General features: G+C 29.4%; 1 protein-coding gene across 1 annotated transcript; it reads right to left on the reverse strand.

Moving 5' to 3' along the window:
• Positions 1–14,747: 14,747 nt before the first annotated feature.
• On the reverse strand, positions 14,748–18,839 carry LOC147812768 (uncharacterized). The gene has a single exon (XM_087158528.1). It carries the CDS (start codon positions 18,837–18,839, stop codon positions 14,748–14,750), a length of 4,092 nt encoding a protein of 1,363 aa, XP_087014654.1.
• Positions 18,840–19,423: the final 584 nt, after the last annotated feature.

A 19,423-nucleotide genomic window follows, 5' to 3' on the forward strand; every position in this document is an offset into this window, starting at 1 on the left:
CTAAGATGATAACAGTTTGAATAAATTCATATTAACGAAGCATGGAGCACAATCATAATTTTTTATTCTTTTTTTTTTCAATTTTCTGTGCAAAATATACTAGTATGTATTTTATTTAGGATATTTTGTGCATTTGATTTATTAAAAAATTGTTTCGAGCAATATGAAATTAGTTTCACGCATTTCTAGTGTAACAAAGAATAAAGAAATAAAAGTAAATTAAGGTTGTACTTAATATTTTAAAATTTATAGAAGAGAAAAAGAAGTGGTACTAACTGAAATTCTCAATTCTGAAAATGAAAAAAAAAAGGAAAACAAATGAATTTGAAGAATTAAGGTAAGGGTATTATTTAAACTTAATTTTGTAAATTGTTTGGTTATAAAAGTAAATTTATTCTATGAAAAAATAAAAATAAGAATGCAGGTTAATTCAAATTAAGAAAAAAAGGCTTTTTTATTTTGAATTAAAAAAAACATGTTAGCTTCTTATTATTTTCAAAATCTCCTCAGAAATGTATCTTAATATTTCAACTGAATTTCAAAAAAGAAAAATGTAGGAAGCACTCCATCTTTCTAAATTTCTTTGGGAAATGGAATAAAAATAAAATTGCTTCCAGTTTAAATCGAACACCTTAAAATTCAATACAATATTACAATAATCAATATAAAATTGTAATAACTTCCAGTTTGTTACAGGAAAAGTGGGAAATGAGAATTTGTCTTCATTGATTTGGCATTGTATCAGAAACTAAACATTTTTCGACAAAGTATGAAACTATTAAACATTTCTTGGATAGCCATAATGCCACATGATTTACCAAAATAAAATCTTTCAGTATTTCTTACTTCCAGTAAGTATGATTATGATTTATTAGTATTAGTTGAAAAAACATTTCGGGCTCAATTTTTCTTAACATAAAAGAGTTTTATGAAAACAATTTTTCTTATTATTTAAAAAAAGCAAGTGCATGCTCTTTTATATAATAAGAAGTTAACTGCTAGGTATACTCTTTCCCGCTATCTACAATATCTTAAGATTAAGGATCCTTGCCCGGTAATCCCATTAAGATTAAAACATAAAATCAGATTTAAGAAAGGTATTGATTAGTAATCCTCGGTAGGATTTAAATCCAAATATTTTAATTTTATAGCCGTCCTTGAACAGCAGACCCAATTTATGAGTTTACGGTTACTAATGTCCCACGTCGCAGTCTTGTAATTTTGAACTCAATCCGGAAGACAACGAGACTCATTTATCAGTATCCCCAGAGGTATGATTTGGTATTGGAACATGGAGGACTTTGTGACCCAACAGATTTAACGTGCATCAGTCACCATTTATTACACGGGGAGTCTTCGGCCGTCAGAGTTCGAACACACGACCTCTTGGACATGGGCCCAGTGCCCGACCAACAAGGCTATCCCGGCCCAAATCTAAATATTACGGTACTAATAGCTTGATGAGTAAATATGGCCTGTGTTTCTCAAGATAACTCAAAGTTCGGAAAATATAAATGTTGAAACCTTACGCTAAGTAAAAATTAATTCAAAAGTGTACAAATGATGTTGGGACACGATACGATTTCATTTTTAGAATATTTATTTGATTCAGATTTTATTCCACTTTTAAAAACAAATCAGAAATATTTGATCCAGTAATAATTATAGAATACTGTAGTAATCGATTCTCAAATCCGCAATCTTTTTGAACATTTTTGCATAATATTAAAAAGCATTATTTAACAAAAAACATAAACCTGATCTGATCTACTTCAAAATTCTAACTCTACATCGTTTAGTGTTGTTGAAATTTTATTATTACACTTTATGAAATTATTACACCATTCACATGCAGCAATGAAAGGTTTTGAATTTTTTTAATATTTTATATTTCATAACCTTCGTTGAACATCAGACCCAATTATTGGGTTTACGACTACTGATGTTCAACTCCGTAGCCTTGTAATTTTGAACCCAATCCAGAAGACAAGGGAACTTCTAGATCAAGTATTGGGAAAGATGTGCTTTCATTGAGGACTTTTTGATGGAACTAATTCGCATTTGCGTTACATGGAGAAGAAAACCATGAAAATCGTCTATGGTTAGCCCGACGGCAAGGGGAATCTAACCCATGATCAGTCTACCACTGAGGATATTTTACATTAGCACTGTGGTCTGTGGAAGCCTGATGGAGAATTTGTATTGACCAGCCATTGTTGGGATTTAAACCCGGTTCGTTCATTCGAAGCCGAACGCTCCATCTTATACTTACTACTGATAGCTTTTTCAAATTATAAAAATACTTGAGGTGTTAAAATATTTTATATTTTGGTGCGAAACATAATTGTCCCAAAAATTCTCTATTTTTAACATTTTTTAATTAAAAGAATGTGTCTTCTTTTTAATTTTTGTTAAGGTAATAACATAAACAAAAATGCAAAAAAGGATATCATTATTCCAAGAACAGATTTCTGACATGTGTCAAAAAGATTTTCCGACACTTGAATTTTTGAAGAAAGAAAAATTTATGAAATGAGTAACTGCAAGTAGTAGGTCATATAAATTCATGAGTATATACTCAGGATTACGTAGAATATATAGAGTGAATAAGCAGTATAAGCTACACCTAGGGGAGTTAAAGCACAATTCAATAAAATAATTTTAAAATTAATAAGAAACAATTATTTTTCTGCTAAATTATTGGTAATGATGATTACATATTTTCTTATTTTCATTATTATTTTGCTGAAATGCTTTCTTTTTAAGCAACGATTGTAGTAAAACAAATAAATCTCTTCCCATTACTCTATGCTAATACATTAGACGAATCTTTTAATAGTTACTATAATTAATTTGCTAACAATCATACAATTAAATGAAAGTTTTTTGGCTTTTCATAAAAAACCAAATTTAATATTAGAAATAAATACTTTAATTTAATCATAGAAGAATCAGAAATATAAAGAAATTTAAACTTCAGAGTAGAAATGGTGAGGCTTAATTATGTAGTAGTCTGTACAGTCCGCAAAAAAAAAAACGAATCACCCTGAATAACTTTCGTTCTAATGATCGGATTTTCACGAACTAAGTGTCAATCTTAATGGTTCCTGGGGGTGACCTCAAATATGTTAATTAATTAGTGCTAACTATTAATTAAGTTACGAAATCAGACACAAAAACGTACTTTCTCTGAATAAACATATAATTTGTTTTACATATTTGGAATCTAGTCCCTTGAATTAGTGGGGGTAGACAAAATTTTAAAAAATTTGGGTGGTAAATTGGGCCGCAATAAAGGTTTATATATTTGGCGATAGTCCAGAAAACCGCCAAAAAAAGTCGCCTGCGCAAATAAATATTTTAAGATAACCCATTGACTAATTCAAAAGAGGAGTGCTTAATTTTACTAGGTTGCTACGCAACCAAACTCTGATAGTAAAAAAATTGAAATAATGTTCAGTGATTGCTCGGTGGGGCTTAATTTATTGTTAATAGGAAATATCTCGAAGTTTCCAGGCCATAAACAATTTTTTTAGGGGATTTCTGTCCAAAAAGCAAAAAAAAATATTATTTTAATCTCCTTTGAAAAGTAAATTTGAATCGATTTATAAATTATTTATGATAGTTTTTAGAATTTAAATACATGAACTTTTTATCTGATATTATTTAGATTACACTGTTTTTACTATATTTATTCGAGGATTTTATACTAAAATATAATGAGCATAACTTATTATAGCTATATACAAAATTTTAGGGATAATCATTTTTACAGTTTTAATCGAGTCTTCTAGGCAAGAAAGTTTGAAGGAAAAAAAAGTGCTTGAAAAATAAAATGTAGATTGTATAATAATTCTAATGCACAAGGCTTTCTATAATTTACGATATTTCTTTTTTCTATAACTCAAGGAATTGCTGAATGTTTAGTGGCATTTTAAAAAGATTAAAATATGTTATGTTTAAGAATAAGATATTGAAATAATATGTTGCAAATTGTAGGATTCATTGTTTAAAAAATCGCTTCATTCTACTTGATATTTAGGACACATCGTTTCCTTTGGATAAAGATGATTAGCAAATAGCATCCTCATGTTTCGATACATTCTGAAACTTATACGTTCGCAAATTCACCATTAAATGTCGCACAGCATATTCTTCAATTACGATAAGCTACATTTACCACCAAATACTGCTAATATGGTTATTTTTGCTTTCTTATATATATCTGATGATCTCTTTTTAAACAGAGCTCGTAAGATCCTTAAGATACTGAAATGGGGGCACAAAACCTTAAGAGATAAAATATTTAATTTCATTAACTCAAAATATCTGGTGTCAAAATGTTAATTTTTAAGTTAAATATAACTTTTACAATATTGATGTTCTTACATTTTTAAAGATCACATGAATCCTGATAAAATATTAAAATGCATATGTTTACTTTAACTAGTGTAAAATCCTTATCAAAATAATGATCAAGATCCAAATGTAAAACAGTATAATTGACGATAAAAACTCAACTGGTTTCAAAACATATGAAGAGGGAAGTAAAAGTCGACATGTTTCGAGTTTTCAAATATAATCGCCCATTCTCAAGACTTGTCGGGCTTGGATAACTTGTGACTTTTATTATTGGACGCTCAAAGCATGTCTATTTTTATTATCATCTATTATTTTTTTAAATCAATGAAGTTTTTATATGTTCGATTCAGTTTCTTGGGATTATCCATTTAGTTACACAACATATTAAATTATTTCACTTGATATTAAAATAAGTTTTACATATGTTATAGGCACAGGTTCTTAGATTGAAAAAATAATTATTCACTACTTTGTAAAAAAATTAATGCAGTAAAAAAATTTTTTTTTTTTTCTTTTGCTGCAAGCCTTAACATTTTAGTTTAAGGTCATAAAAAAATTCCGTTTACAATTGAAATTTCAAAAGTCGAATGTGAAAATGGAATGTCCCCTAGTACCAGGAATCGAAATTAAATAGTAACAAGGACAACTTTTTTAAACAAGTTAGCGTTTCCGTCCTACTCGAAGTTGTTTGAAAAGGTATTTTTTATATATCGATTCCAAAGTTTATTCTACATATATTTCAGGGTATACTTTCGGAGTATTTCGATCGAGTTTATTTTTACACCCTTATTTGCTTAAAATTATTAAATAATTTACTTAAAATAAATTATTCAAGCTACATGATTTAATGCATTTATAGTATAATAATAAACGGAGCTTCCGACGCATATCCTTAACCTTAATACCGCTATCATTAAATAAATGGAATAAGCTTAGATAAATAATAAAAGTTAATTTTTCCCTCGTGTAATTTTCAAGGAATAATATATGTTATGATCAAACAGATTTCATTCTGGAAATAGCGAAATAATTGAGTAGGTCCCTTGGAGCAATATCATTCTTATCCTCTTTTGACGAAATATAGGAAAAATTAGTTTTCACAGTTTCTGTAAAAAGTATGTTAGCCTACTTGCCACGTTTTTTTTAAAAAAAATTTTTATTAAAATAAGGTCGGAAATTTTGTATTGTGTGCACAGCTTCGGAATCCTTACAGATTTCAATTTTATTATTTCCTGAATAACAAAATAAGGCATTTGCCTGATAACAAATTATGCTACAATAATATCTTGGAAATCATGCTAAAGTAAAAAATTAAACTAAATAGTTTAGTATATTATCAGAAAAAAAATCTACTTGGTATCATAAAGAGTAAAAGATATAATGAAATAATTAGTGAATCACACGTGGTCAGATAAGTAAAAATTTAATTTCACAACTAAGATAGTAGAACGACATTTAAGATACTGAGATATTTTAAGACACTAAAAAAATTCGCTACGTATTCCACAGATTTTTATGTTCGGTATCTTTATCCTCTTTGTAGTGACTTATAAAACATCAACACTATTTTAGACAATCTAAGTTGAAGTCACAAGAAACAAAAAAAAAAAAGACAATCAATAATTTATATTCTTTTTTCAAAAAAAAAAATAGTATGCTAAACAAATAATCAGCTGTTTTGCATTAAATAATTTTAAACAGCTGAATGCTTTTAATTTCTTAACAAGGTTTTATTCTTAGCTAGCAGACAATAATTCTTTAAAAAAAACTTGACTATAATTTGAAAAGGAAACCTAAATTAAGGAAAATTTAAATTAAAGTTCTAAAAAAATTATTAGTATATTAATGAAGAAATAATAAACGTAAAATGGAAAAGAATAAGAATTTTAAAATTTTATTAAATAGTTGGTGAAATAGTTCTGCGATACACTTCCGGAAATTTCTTTTAAGATTAGGATGATATAGGGTAAACCAACAAATGAAGGAGCATTTCATAGATATTTCTTAGAAATAAGATTTTAAACGTTTTAATTTAGATTGATTGGTAAGAGTAGCTTACTACCTAACAATAGGAAGTCCTCTAACAATGCATTTAGTTATCTGGTCTTTGAGTCTTCTCTGGAAAAAGTTTTGAATTTGTTAGTATCTGGTCAACGCCTTGTTTCTTCCACAAAATTATAAGGTCAGTGGTTGTTGTTATCCGTTTAAACTACAATTAATTGCATATAATAATGCTTTTTCTTTTCATTGTGAAAAAAGAATTCAAAATATGGTCATTGAAGTTACGTTTTATTTATTTTAAGCATCATAACATAAGCAAGTACTGAGATTAGGGGGTGTTTATTAACTGGATTACAGAGCGATGAAAAACCAATGTATAAACAAGTGTTCCTTTACTGAGATTTTTTCAAGTTAATGAAAATGAAAGAAAAATTTTAATTTTCTTGTACCTTTTGTCATATTATAAATCAAAATTATGTTAAAAATAAAAAAAACAACTTCTAACCAGTGAAGGAACAGGCATGTTCCTTCACTGAGAATAGATTTCCCTGTGAATGAATAGTATGTGTGAAATATGATTTTACTTGGATAATTAGTAGTTCAGCTACATAGAGGACTCCTAAAATTCAGTTAAATGTTGTATGAATAGTTCCTATAACTATTTCATTTTATGCAAATTTAATTGCTAAATTTCTTTAAAGAATTATAATAATAATTTATTTATTATTTATCTTCATAAATGTAGTGATTAGTTATTACATCATACCTTAGACTCCTTAATAAACTATGTTTATTAACTAAATATAACAACTAAATATAATAATAAAAGCTTGAATGGAATCTTTGCAGGATTTTGTGCCAATAATTAGCTAAATTATTATCCTATTGCCGTCTTTAATGTCCTAACGGGAACTGGTAGGAAAAATCCATTTAAAGACAATTATCTAGGTGAAAAATGGGTGAAGTTTTCTTAAGGTGACATCCACCGATAACTCAGTGCAATGCGAAGATAATTTCAAAAGGCAAAACTTCCCTTTGAGAATAATATTCGAAATACTGGTTTTTAGAACTTCAGAGAATCTTTAGGAGGGAAGTAGCCCTTTCATCTTTTTATAAAGTGATTGCATTTACAATGCGAATGAAACAAGAGTTGAATACTGCCCTTAAACGGGAAAAATCTGCGGCCTTATAAATTATAAGGATTTATATTCTAAAGTACCTAGGAAAGAAAAAGTACCTCCATTGGTAGTTTTTCCTTACAGAAGAATTCATTGAGATATTACAGAATCAGTCCCTGCTACATATTTCATTGGAAAAAGCTATTCATGAAATGAAACGATGACCACAGCAACATTTTACAAATATATTGCAAATGTTTCTACCCATGGCTAATTAAAAATGCAATCAAATTCCTAATTTTGCTTCTTCTGGATAGGTATAAATCTCATATCAATTTGAAACTGAGCAAGTTTTGTTCCTCAAAACAAATTTTCTGGTTTAGTTTTCTACGTAATTCTTGGAAATCTCGTTAGATCTTGAAAACAAAAGAATTGTAAAACAATATGTCTAGAAAATTTTACATCCATTTTTAAATAAGATTTGAGGCATCAACTGATGAAGTTAAAATGCTTTTATGAAATGCGATATTTTTTCATTCGATGTAGAAAACGTTGACTGTAACAAATGCATGCAAAACAGACAACAAGAATTAATGAGCAAGACAACTTATCAACAAAACACATGCTTCGAGAGTAACGATGCGCTATTTCTTCAGAAGCTTGAGAAGGAAATCTCACAAGTTATGTTGCAAATTTTTAAAGGAACATTGACAGAAAAGTTTAATCTCCCAAATATCCAATAGCCTGTGCTTTTCTCAATATTGAAGAATTTATTTCAAAAAGAACAATTGTATAATCAAATTTTGGCTCTGAAGCTGAGACAACTAACATTAATAATGAAAGTATCTTGAAAACTGATTTTGAGATAAGTCCTCTTGAGGCATTGTTAGTTGCAAAAACGATTGGTTTCATAAGTAACTACTAGATATAAGTCAATGAGAAATGGGTTTTACTCAAACTTCGAAACTCCTTTTTCTCATTTATTATCCAGTGAGGAATTCTGGAAATAGAACTGGAAAATCAAAAGAAATTTCGAAGATGCATTTACATTGGCCAAAAATTTGGAAAAAAGAGGAAGGTTAAATCAAAAGAAAAAGAAATAAATTACTCATGACGAAGAGAAAAAAAATACTTAAAAAGATTTAAAAAAAAAAGCTTAAAAAATATGAGGAAAAGATTAAACAAAAAATGATCGAATTATAATAAATATAAAAACATCATCAGATTACACAATGATAAACATTCATAATTTAGAACGGACTATTAAACTGTGAGAAAAAAATGAAAAACATTTTTTTAAAATTATGTATTCAAACATATTTTACTTTCCATTCCATGACTGAAAAAAAAGTAACATTTTCCACATTAACTATGGTTATATGTCGTAATTCCAAGAAAAATCTTGTTTTTAGACATTTGTGTGGCCTATGGGTTCCTAACGAGCATCAAACATTATCAAAATTAAGTGTTCATTCTCTGGAAAATTTAGTGTTTATTCACTGGTAAGAACTGTTCCTTCACTTGGTCATCTTACTACTTATTATTTAAACCACCAAAAGCTTAAAACAATATTATGTAAGTTATCTAACTTTTTTTACATAATTTGCATTTAATAACAAATATGTCGACACCATCATTTAGCTAAAATTACAAATTTTGAAATTTTTATAAATTTTTTTTAAAGGCAAGCTAAGCTTAAGTGTTCCTTCATTGTTTAGTTTACCCTATAAGATGTTGAGAAATTTGCGATGTTGTGAGAGATGTTTAAAAATGTTGACTACGTATTTTTATTAATATTTATAAAATATATATTCAAGAAATTGATAAATATATTATTCCAAATCTATGCATACGTATGTATATTATTGAAATTGTATCAGTTATTGAAAAACAAAATAAAAAAAAATAAAAAATAATCACATTAAATAAGCACAATCTGGTGTATTCTATCAGAAGCACGCTTTTTTAAAACTAGGCATTTGTTGAATAAAGTGTTTTTTATTCAAAATTCTCTACTAAATTGCAAATAAATTATTAAATGACTAAAAAAGAAACATCGTATTTTATAGTGTGAAAGAAATAAAAATAAAAAGATTAGCAAACGATTATTAGCGAAAAAAATATGAATGAAATTTTACGCTACGCGCGAGAAGTCAAGTTCCTCCCAAGTTTATCACATTTTAATATTAATCGCCCCAATTAGTTATTTCTTTATTGTCGCCAAATTATTTTTTTAAAAATAATTAATCTTAATTTTTCTCAGCTTCTAATAAATAAAAACAGTTGAAACTTTAGATTTTTCAATTGAAAAATATGTAAATTAATATGGTATAAAAAAATTCATACCTTATAATTCAATATTTTTTCATCCTCACTTTAATTAAATAATAAAAAATAATAAATAATTATTAAAAATTATTTTTTGCATGAAATTATCTTTGGGTAAATGAGTTTTATGAGTGGGTGCAATTTTTTTTGAATTGCTTCATTAGTTTTGAAAATATGACTGAAAACGCAAAAAGCGAAATTAACATTAAGGGGTACGAACTTTGAATCGCTCTCCTGACCAAACTATGGGGACCACATTTCCCAGATTGCGGCTACCCCCTATATTTTGAAGATAAGAAATCCAAATATGTAAAAAAAAATGCATGTTTATTCAGAAAAAGTACGTTTTTGTGTCTGATTTCGTAACTTAATTAATAGTTAGCACTAATTAATTAGCATATTTGAGGTCACCCCCAGGAACCATTAAGATTGACACTTAGTTAGTGAAAATCCGATCATTAGAACGAAAGTTATTCAGGGTGATTCGTTTTTTTTTTTGCGGACTGTACATATAACTTTAAAAATACTGTTTTTTAAAACTTAAAACTTATTTTAAAATGTATTCAAATAAAAATATAACATTTTAAAATATAAATCCAAATTTTTGACAGGTGCATTTACCTATTTTAAATCTACATGCGGTTCGTTTGCTTCAGAGAAATAGATTGTTCGAGGAATAATGATATAAAAGGGAGAATTTTGTGCCCAGTTCTGCTATAGCAACGAGTAAAATATATTAAATAGAATAATAAACACTTATAAATATTGCAGAAGAGGTAGACATTGCATTTATCAAAAAAACTCGCCTCTAATGCACTGTAGTTTTATCGAAAACTGCCGTGATAGAACGTTGAAAGATGCTTGTTTTACCTAATCATGTTCGAAAATCTTTTCACTTGAAGATTTCTATTAACTGTTCTCAAAACTGCATCTCTAGGAATGGAAGGATATTTACACGTAAAACTGAATGTGTACTCATGATTATCCTTAGGTACAGCATTATTTAATGGGGAGGGAGTTGTTACACACACACACCCGTTCCCTTGCATTTTTGAACCCTATCCAAGCGACGAGGGGAATCCAGGCTCAAGTATTGAGAGAAATGTTGCCTTCGTGGAGGGTTTTTGGATGGAAGTCATCCGCATTTGCGTTTCATGGACAGGAAAACCACGAAAACCTCCCATGGTTAGCATGACGTCGAAGGGACTTTAACCCATGATCACTCTGAGAAAATTTAGCGTCAGCATTGCGGTCTTTGCCAGATGAGTGCTGAATTCGCATTAGCTGGGATTCGAGCCCGGTTCATCTCATTGGGAGGAGAATGCTCTACCCCCTGAGCCACCACGGTGCCATTCCCCACTATTGCAAAAAACAGCTATATATAGTCCTTTCTCATAGGATTGTGTTTACACAATACAAACATATTGGTAAATTATTATCAGCACATTGCTAAGTATTTAACACGTGTTTAGTAAATGATAAACAGAGAATAGCACAATATATTGAATAAATTAAGAAATAAAGCTAGTTAAAAATCGTTTAACAGAATCACTTGGGGTACCTTCACAGAGGTCGCAATTAATAGTTATTGTAGCAAAATATTATATTTGTTAGAAATAATTTACATGTAATTATTTCTGTATGTACTATAAACATTATTCGCTCAAAATTGTTACATAAATTTAAATCTCCCAGACTTTTTTCAAATATATAATTCTATGTATTTCAATATTAAAATCTTTATAATTTAGACACAGTAGCAAGCATATCTTAGTATTGTTGTCCGTATTTTCTAACAAATAAAAATTCATTCTTGCATAAAATTTTAAGGAAATTTGTAAGATTAATAAGATGCAAAAGGAAACTGTAACAATGACTTTAACAATGGTTTTAATTTTTTTGTAACAATAAACTAAAATGTTAGTTCGATTATTAAATTGTGAAGCCATTTATTTTTCTGAAGTCAAGCTAGTTGGTGACTTCGAAGTCAGCCAGAAGATTGTAAGTTATTTAATTTCAATTTTTCTATTCAAAATACATTACTTGAAAAAATATTTAATTTAAGTTCATAACATTACGTAGGAATCTCTTTTCTCAATAATAAATGCTTAATCAATAGCTGTGCTAATTTCTACAACAAGCAAAAGTATTTTAGAGAATTAGTAAATATTATAACTGATAAGGAAATTAATGTTAGAATTAACAACAATTTTAAAGCCATACATGGAACACCTTTGAAACTCCCTGTAATATACGAATAATTTTATCCTTCAGGTTAAAACATAGTTTTCTCACTTTTTTGTTACCAATTTAAGTACCAAATTTACTTCTATTAAAGCATTATTTTAAAGCAAAATAAGCTAAATTAACCAAAACAATGTTCCTTTTAAAGAATAAAAAAATAACTACAAAAGCATTTTCAAGAATAATAATTGCTTGAAATTGAATTTTTTTTAACATAAGAATTAAGTAGTAATCGAAGATTATAATATCATTATATAATTTCTTTATATAAACCTGATTTAACAAAAAAGTTTGTGCATTTTAATTAAAATTATAACTTAATTGTATTTCAAGTAAATCATTATTTCATAATATTATTAAGGTTACTTATTATTTGGCTTCGAAGACAACTACTATTATCACCAAAACGTATCATTGTATTGTATGTATTATCCTCAAAATAAAATTTTGATTTGACCCAATATAAATGATAGTTTCAATGATTTAAGTAATAAAGTTATAAAATTTTATGATATATTTAAAAATCAGTACTAACTCATTTTGGGAAATAGGTAAAAACCTATTTTAGCTATATTAAACTGTATCAACACACATTGGCTATAATAAGTGACCTACATTAGTATTTTAGGAGCCTTGTACCACAATGTTTATTTCTTCAAAACGTATAGTGCCTACTATCACAATACATTATGCATTATCGACTATATAATACACCACCAATAGTTTGGTGAATCAGTACATATAGGTATTCGTACATTAGTATATTAGTACTGATAGGGAAATTAACAGCAATTTTAAAACAATATGTGGAAAAACTTTGAAGCTCCCTGTAATATTCAAATAATTTTGCCATTCCTGTTTAAAAATTTCTTTCATCACATTTTTCTTACCAATTTTAATACCGAATTTACTTCTATTGAATATTACAAAACCATTTTTTAAAAATAATAATAAGTTAAATTAGCTTAAAAAACATCATTTTAAAGAATAATTATTTACTTGAAAATGAATTATTTTTAATATTAGGAGTAAGTAGTAATCAATGATTAGTACCGCTAAATGTTTTATTTATATAAATTTCATTAAATAAAGAAAATTGCTCTGAATAAATTTAATTAATTAAAATTAGATCTTAATTTAATTGTATTAAACACAAACTGTAGCTATCATTATTTCTTAACATTATTAAGGTTATAATTTGGCTTCGAATACTACTAGTATTATCATCAAAACGTATTATCGACAAAATAAAGTTTTAATTTGACCTATATAAATGATGGTTTCAATGGTTTATGTATTAAATTTAAAAATTTTATGATATATTGAAAATAAGTACTAACTCATTTGGGAAGCTAGGTTAAAATCTATTTTCATATTAGCAATATTAAGTGCTTACTTCACCACAATGTTTATTACTTTAATACGAATAGTGCTGTAACGTATCATAAGCTATATCAAGAACTATTCAGTTTTTCTTTTAAATAAAAACTTTTATTAACAAACACAAACATTAAGAAATATGCAATACCCGTAACGGGATAGTGAAAACATCATAAACAACTAGAAAACCCGTAACGGGATATAAGGAAACTCAAATTCCACAATAAAACTAATCTAAAAAAAATCAACAACTCTGTCGTTCTAAATATTGACTTCTAATTTAATCGTCTGCTTTTATTTTAAGTTTATCTCTTTATGCGTTTACTTTATTTTAATTATGATTTTGCAAACCCATTATTTCTTTAATATTTTTAGACTTTACAATCGTCTGCTTTTATAAATTCTTTAATATTTTTAAACTTTACAACTCCTCTCCCCTTGAAAGAACTTTTCCATAGAAAACAGGGGAAAAGTTTATTATGAACTTTTTTGTGTCCTCTAAAACTTTAGGTTGAAACCAATGCATTATGTTATAATCAAAACATTTAACTTTTAAATTTAAATTTTCTAATTGTCAAATTAAATGCAAGATACAATTTTTACATTAGAAGTGATGTACAATAATTAACTTTAAAACTTAAAATTTCTAAATTATTTTTAGACTCTTTGCAGTAAACATTAATAGACAATTCACTTGTAACTCAATTTTGATATCAAAGTAAAATATTCGAAATAAAATTAGAATGTAAATAAATATTATAATTTAACTTCACACAAAATAAATACAAATTAACATAACTATTTACATACATACAACAATATCTAAAAACTGAAGCTAACCAGATTTTTTTTCAAAGTGCTTATTTTTTTTTTATCTTGGTATAACTATTTATTTTTTTTAATCCAAACAATATACTTAAGATTTTCAAGCTTCACATAATTAGATTCTACTCAATCTTGTTAATATTTATATGCATAAAAAAATAACATATTTAAGAACACTAGCACTTTTCTCTACAAACAAATTCGCTTAACACCTATGTTTCATTTTCAATATAATTAAACACTTTCTTAAATTAAATTTAACTGGTTCAATTTCAAAAACATCAATGCATTTTTATTTTATATTTTCACCTTAATTAGAGCTTTAATTCAAACTTTAATAGCAACTACTTTCTTTACGAGTTAGTTTTTTAAAATAAATAAATCATACATATGAATAAGGAAATAAGACTAATCTGTATCAATATCAATAAGAAAAACAAACATTATTTACATATTCCTCCCCCTCAATTAACTTTTGTCTAATTCAAATCAAGAACTTAAAGATACTCTGAGACAATCTGCATTCTTGTTCTTAGTACCAGCTCCATGCACAATTTTAAAATTAAACGGTTGTAATGCTAAAGCCCAACGCATAAGTCTGGCATTTGAACTAGCATTTGTTTTAAGCCAGGTTAGCGGGTGATGATCAGTCTGGATAGTAATTTTTTTGATGGCAAAAATTATACTGGCGCATTCTTTTTCCGTAGTACAATATTTTTTTTCGGACTCATTAAACTTTTTACTCAGATATATTATGGGGTGTTCATGGCCTTCATTATCTAGTTGTGTTAATACCACACCCATACCAATTTCCGAAGCATCTGTTTGCAAGATAAATTCCTTTTCATAGTTGGGAGAGAAGAGTATAGGTTGGCTCGTTAATTTTTGTTTTAGTTTCTTAAAGGCTTCTTCGCATTCGATCGTCCAGGTAATTTCTCCCTTTTTTGTTTTGCCTTTTAAAGAGTCTGTTAATGGTGCAACCAGAACAGAGAACATTGGTATATATCGACTGTAATAGCCCGCTAGTCCCAAAAATGCTCTGATCTCAGTTTTGGTCTTAGGTACAGGAAATTCGGCAACTGCTCGTGTTTTTATCTCAGAGGGTTTTCTATAGCCTTGTCCGACAATATGTCCTAGATAAAGAACATGATCTTGCGCAAAACGGCATTTTGAAGGTTTCATTGTAAGTTCTGCTTCTTTGATACGCTGCAATACACAATTAAGATGTTCTAAATGAAGATCCCAGGTATCTGAGAAAATTGCTATATCATCAAGGTATGGCACTGCAAATTCTTCTAAACCTTTTAGTAGTCGTGCCATTAATTTGCTAAAAAAATAGGGGGCATTCTTCAACCCAAATGGAAGTCGTAATGGCCTATAAGTTCCGAAACTGGTAACAAAAGTAGCTAATCTTTGAGCGTTTGGACTAAGCTTAATTTGCCAATATCCCTTGGCGAAATCTAAAAGACTGATAAATTTTGCCTTGGCTACCTCTTCAACTCGGTCTTCTATGTTCGGAAGTGGGAAATATTGTGTTACCGTTATTTCGTTGAGACGACGGTAATCAATGCAGGGCCTTGGATCTTTATTTGGTGCTTCTACTAGGATCATAGGAGAAGTATAATCACTCTCACCTAAATCAATAATTTTTAAGTCCAACATTTTCTGTACTTCAGTTTTTAAAATTTCTGTTTGTCTGGGTGAAGTTCGGTAAGGCTTGGAAATAATTGGCTTATTTGTACTAAGTTGAATGTCATGCTCAATTAAGTTAGTTTTTCCTGGGTTATTTGAAAAACTTTTCGAATATCTTCTTAAAATATTCCTCAATTGGTTGATTTCATGTCCGTTAAGACGATTATCTAGGTGACTGTCTTTAATCATTTCAGATACATCAAATTCATCTGGTGAAATATACACTTGTGGAAAGTCAATATCTTGTTCTAAAGATGAAGAATCGTTTTCTGCACATGATAGAAAATTAATTATTGCAGGCCGTTTATAATATGGTTTAAGCATATTTACGTGATAAATCTGTGAACTCTCTCTTTTTCCTGGAATATTCACTAAATAATTAGTTTCAGACATTTTGCTTTCTATCTTCCCCGGCCCAATCCATTGAGCAGACAATTTATTAGCTCTAGATGTAGCCAAAACAAGAACCAAATCTCCGGCACTAAACTCTCTCCTAATACTATTTTTATCGTAATACGATTTCCTTTTTAACGCTGCATCTTCCATCTTGCTAACTGCAATTTCTTGGCATCTTTTTAAGCGGTTTATTAGGTGAAAAACGTATTCCGTCGCAGGAGATTCGTCTATTTCTCTTTTGGTCCACTGTTCATACAACAAAGTTTCAGGAGTACGCAAATTTTTTCCGTGTACTAACTCTGCTGGCGAAAATCCTGTACTTTCATGTGTTATAGTTCTCAAAGCCAAAAGGGCAAATGGTAAAAACTTCTCCCAGTCAGAACTAGACTCCAAACAAAGTACCCGTAAAATCCGCTTGATAGTTCTATGAAATCTTTCTACGGGATTCGACTGTGGGTGATGAACGGAACTATGCCGAACCTTTATGCCAAATCGATCAAAAAACTCAGTTGTTAACATGCTCATAAAAGAAGTTCCTTGATCACATTGGTCTTCTCGTGGGAAACCAGTTCTACAAAAAATATTAAGTAGGGCATCAGTCACCGACACAGATCCTATATCATTCACTGGGATTGCTTCTGGATATTTTGACGACATACAAATGGCCGTAATCAAGTATCTTTTTCCACTTGGCGTGGTGGGAAGAGGACCAACTGCATCAACGTTTAGTTTTGAGAATATTTCCTGTATGACCGGTACAATTTTTAAAGGAGCCTTTTTTTTATCATTTGGTTTCCCCGCTTTTTGACAACTATCGCAGGTTCGTACGAATTCTTCCATCTCTTTATAGCATTTTGGCCAAAAATAATATCGCGCCAATCTATCTTTGGATTTGGTTACACCAAGGTGTCCGGAAGTACTTTCATGACATAACTTTAAAATTCGGGTTCTAAATTTCTCAGGTATAACTAAAAGTTTTTTTTCTTCTCCTAATCGTCCTTCTTGGCATTTAAAAAGAAGTTTTCTTTCAACCAGATAGCGATGCTTACTGTTTTGATTCTGAATAACTTCTTCCACAGTTTTAAAAACTGATTTTAACTCGGCACTTTCCTGTTGAGCTTTAACGAATTCATCGTGATCTACCTGTATTAAAGAAAGTTCATCAGAGTTGGCATTTAGAGTTGGTAATATCTCTTCCATTTCTGAACTGACGGCATCCGTTTCTAAAACTGGCTCGTCATCTTTTTCATCTAAAATAATTTCTTGATTTTTATTATCTTGTTCGGAAGAGTTTTCGGTATCGTTCGAATTTTGTTGCTCATATTCTTTATTTTCTGCTTTTAAACGAGCTTGCGATCTGGTACTAACTGCGTTTAACTCTGAAATTTGCATTGGCGTCATTTGCAGATTTGGCAATCTAGCCGCTGTTCTATTCCCAAGGAGATATCGACCTTTATCCAACTCACTTCTAACCACAGCCGCTTTGGTTACAATGTTGCCAAACTGACCAGATAACGAAACTTTTGCTAATGGTAAACAAGTTGGGCCTTCATCTAATGGTTGTTGTACCCACACAGTTTCGCCAGTAAACATATCTGGAGTCACATATTTTCTGCATATGATATCAATAGTTGCACCTGAATCTCGAAGAACTGGCATCCTAATTCCATTTACTTTCGCCATAAGAGTGTACGGAGTTAGTAATTTGTCTTCTTCGTGTCCTGCTCCGATTCGATTAACTTGAGCGGGTGGCTTTTGGCACTTAAGCTTCGGGCACTGAGGTCGTAAGTGATTAGTAGATCCACATTCGTAACATTTTAAAGGCGTACGTCTATCAAATTGATCATAAATTGCTTGCTTGTACTCATATTTTCTTTTATTTTCTTCATTTCGGCTATTCTTTGAAGTAGCTCCCTGTGAATTTTTCCGTGTGGCATTTTCTTCTCGCCAATTGAATCTCCGATTTTCAGAATTTACCTGCAAGTCAATTCGTTTGCGACTTCCACGTACATTCTCGTACTCGTCAAGTATTTCTGCCAGCTTTGTAGATGAAGTTATTTTTGACCAAGTGTCTATAAAATGATCACGCACTTCATTGGGAACTCTTCGTTTAGTTTGATCAGTAACCATTAGATCCAGCAAGGTTTCAAAATCTTTTACTTCCAATCCTTGAACCCATTCGTTTAAATAGTTCCTTAATTCAAAAACGAAATCTTTCCAACTATTATCGAACTTCTTTTGGTGCTGAATAAATTTGATCCTAAATTTTTCTGGACTTAGCTTAAACCTCTTCATTAAAATTTCCTTAACATGATCATAGTTGTACGTTTGTTCTTCAGATTCTCTTGCTATTAATTTTGTTATGTCAGGTGAAAGAAAAGATAATAAATGAGTAACCCACTCTTCTTTTGGTATTTCTGCTCGTTTTGCTTGACGCTCAAAAATTACTAAATAAAGACTGATTTCATCTTCCTTAGGATCAAAATTCTGCATTAACTTATGAATATCTAACTTATTCCGCAGAGTAGTGCCAATATTTTGATTTGAAGGGCCACTTAATTGGGCACTAAGCCTTAATTTCTCGAGTTCAAATTGGCGTTCTTCTTGTTTTTGCCGTTCTTGGCGTAGTTTTTCTTCCTCTTCTTCTTGGCGTTTTCTTTCTTCTTTTTCTTCTTTTTCGATACGATTTTCTTTAATTGCTTCTAATATTTCTTTAACTAGATTCACTTCGTAATTTTCAGATTTTTTTATAAGATTTATCAACTCACATACTGTAACATTTTCAATAATAGTTTCGCCCAATTCCTTGCATAATTCTACCAAATCACACTTTTTTGCTCGTCCCAAGAAAGCCATAAGGAATAATATTTGGAACACAATTCCTTTAAATCAAATGGTAAATCGATCCCGACGCTGCCACCAATTAAATATAGCTGTAACGTATCATAAGCTATATCAAGAACTATTCAGTTTTTCTTTTAAATAAAAACTTTTATTAACAAGCACAAACATTAAGAAATATGCAATACCCGTAACGAGATAGTGAAAACATCATAAACAACTAGAAAACCCGTAAC

The sequence above is a fragment of the Parasteatoda tepidariorum genome, chromosome 3, assembly GCF_982258835.1.
Source record: "Parasteatoda tepidariorum strain Cologne lab strain chromosome 3, Ptep-v5.0, whole genome shotgun sequence".
NCBI classification, from domain to species: domain Eukaryota; kingdom Metazoa; phylum Arthropoda; class Arachnida; order Araneae; family Theridiidae; genus Parasteatoda; species Parasteatoda tepidariorum.

Bases quoted from the DNA above. Each gene is read 5' to 3' on its own strand.
- LOC147812768 (XM_087158528.1), bottom strand. From the start codon at position 18,839: ATGCAGAATTTTGATCCTAAGGAAGATGAAATCAGTCTTTATTTAGTA.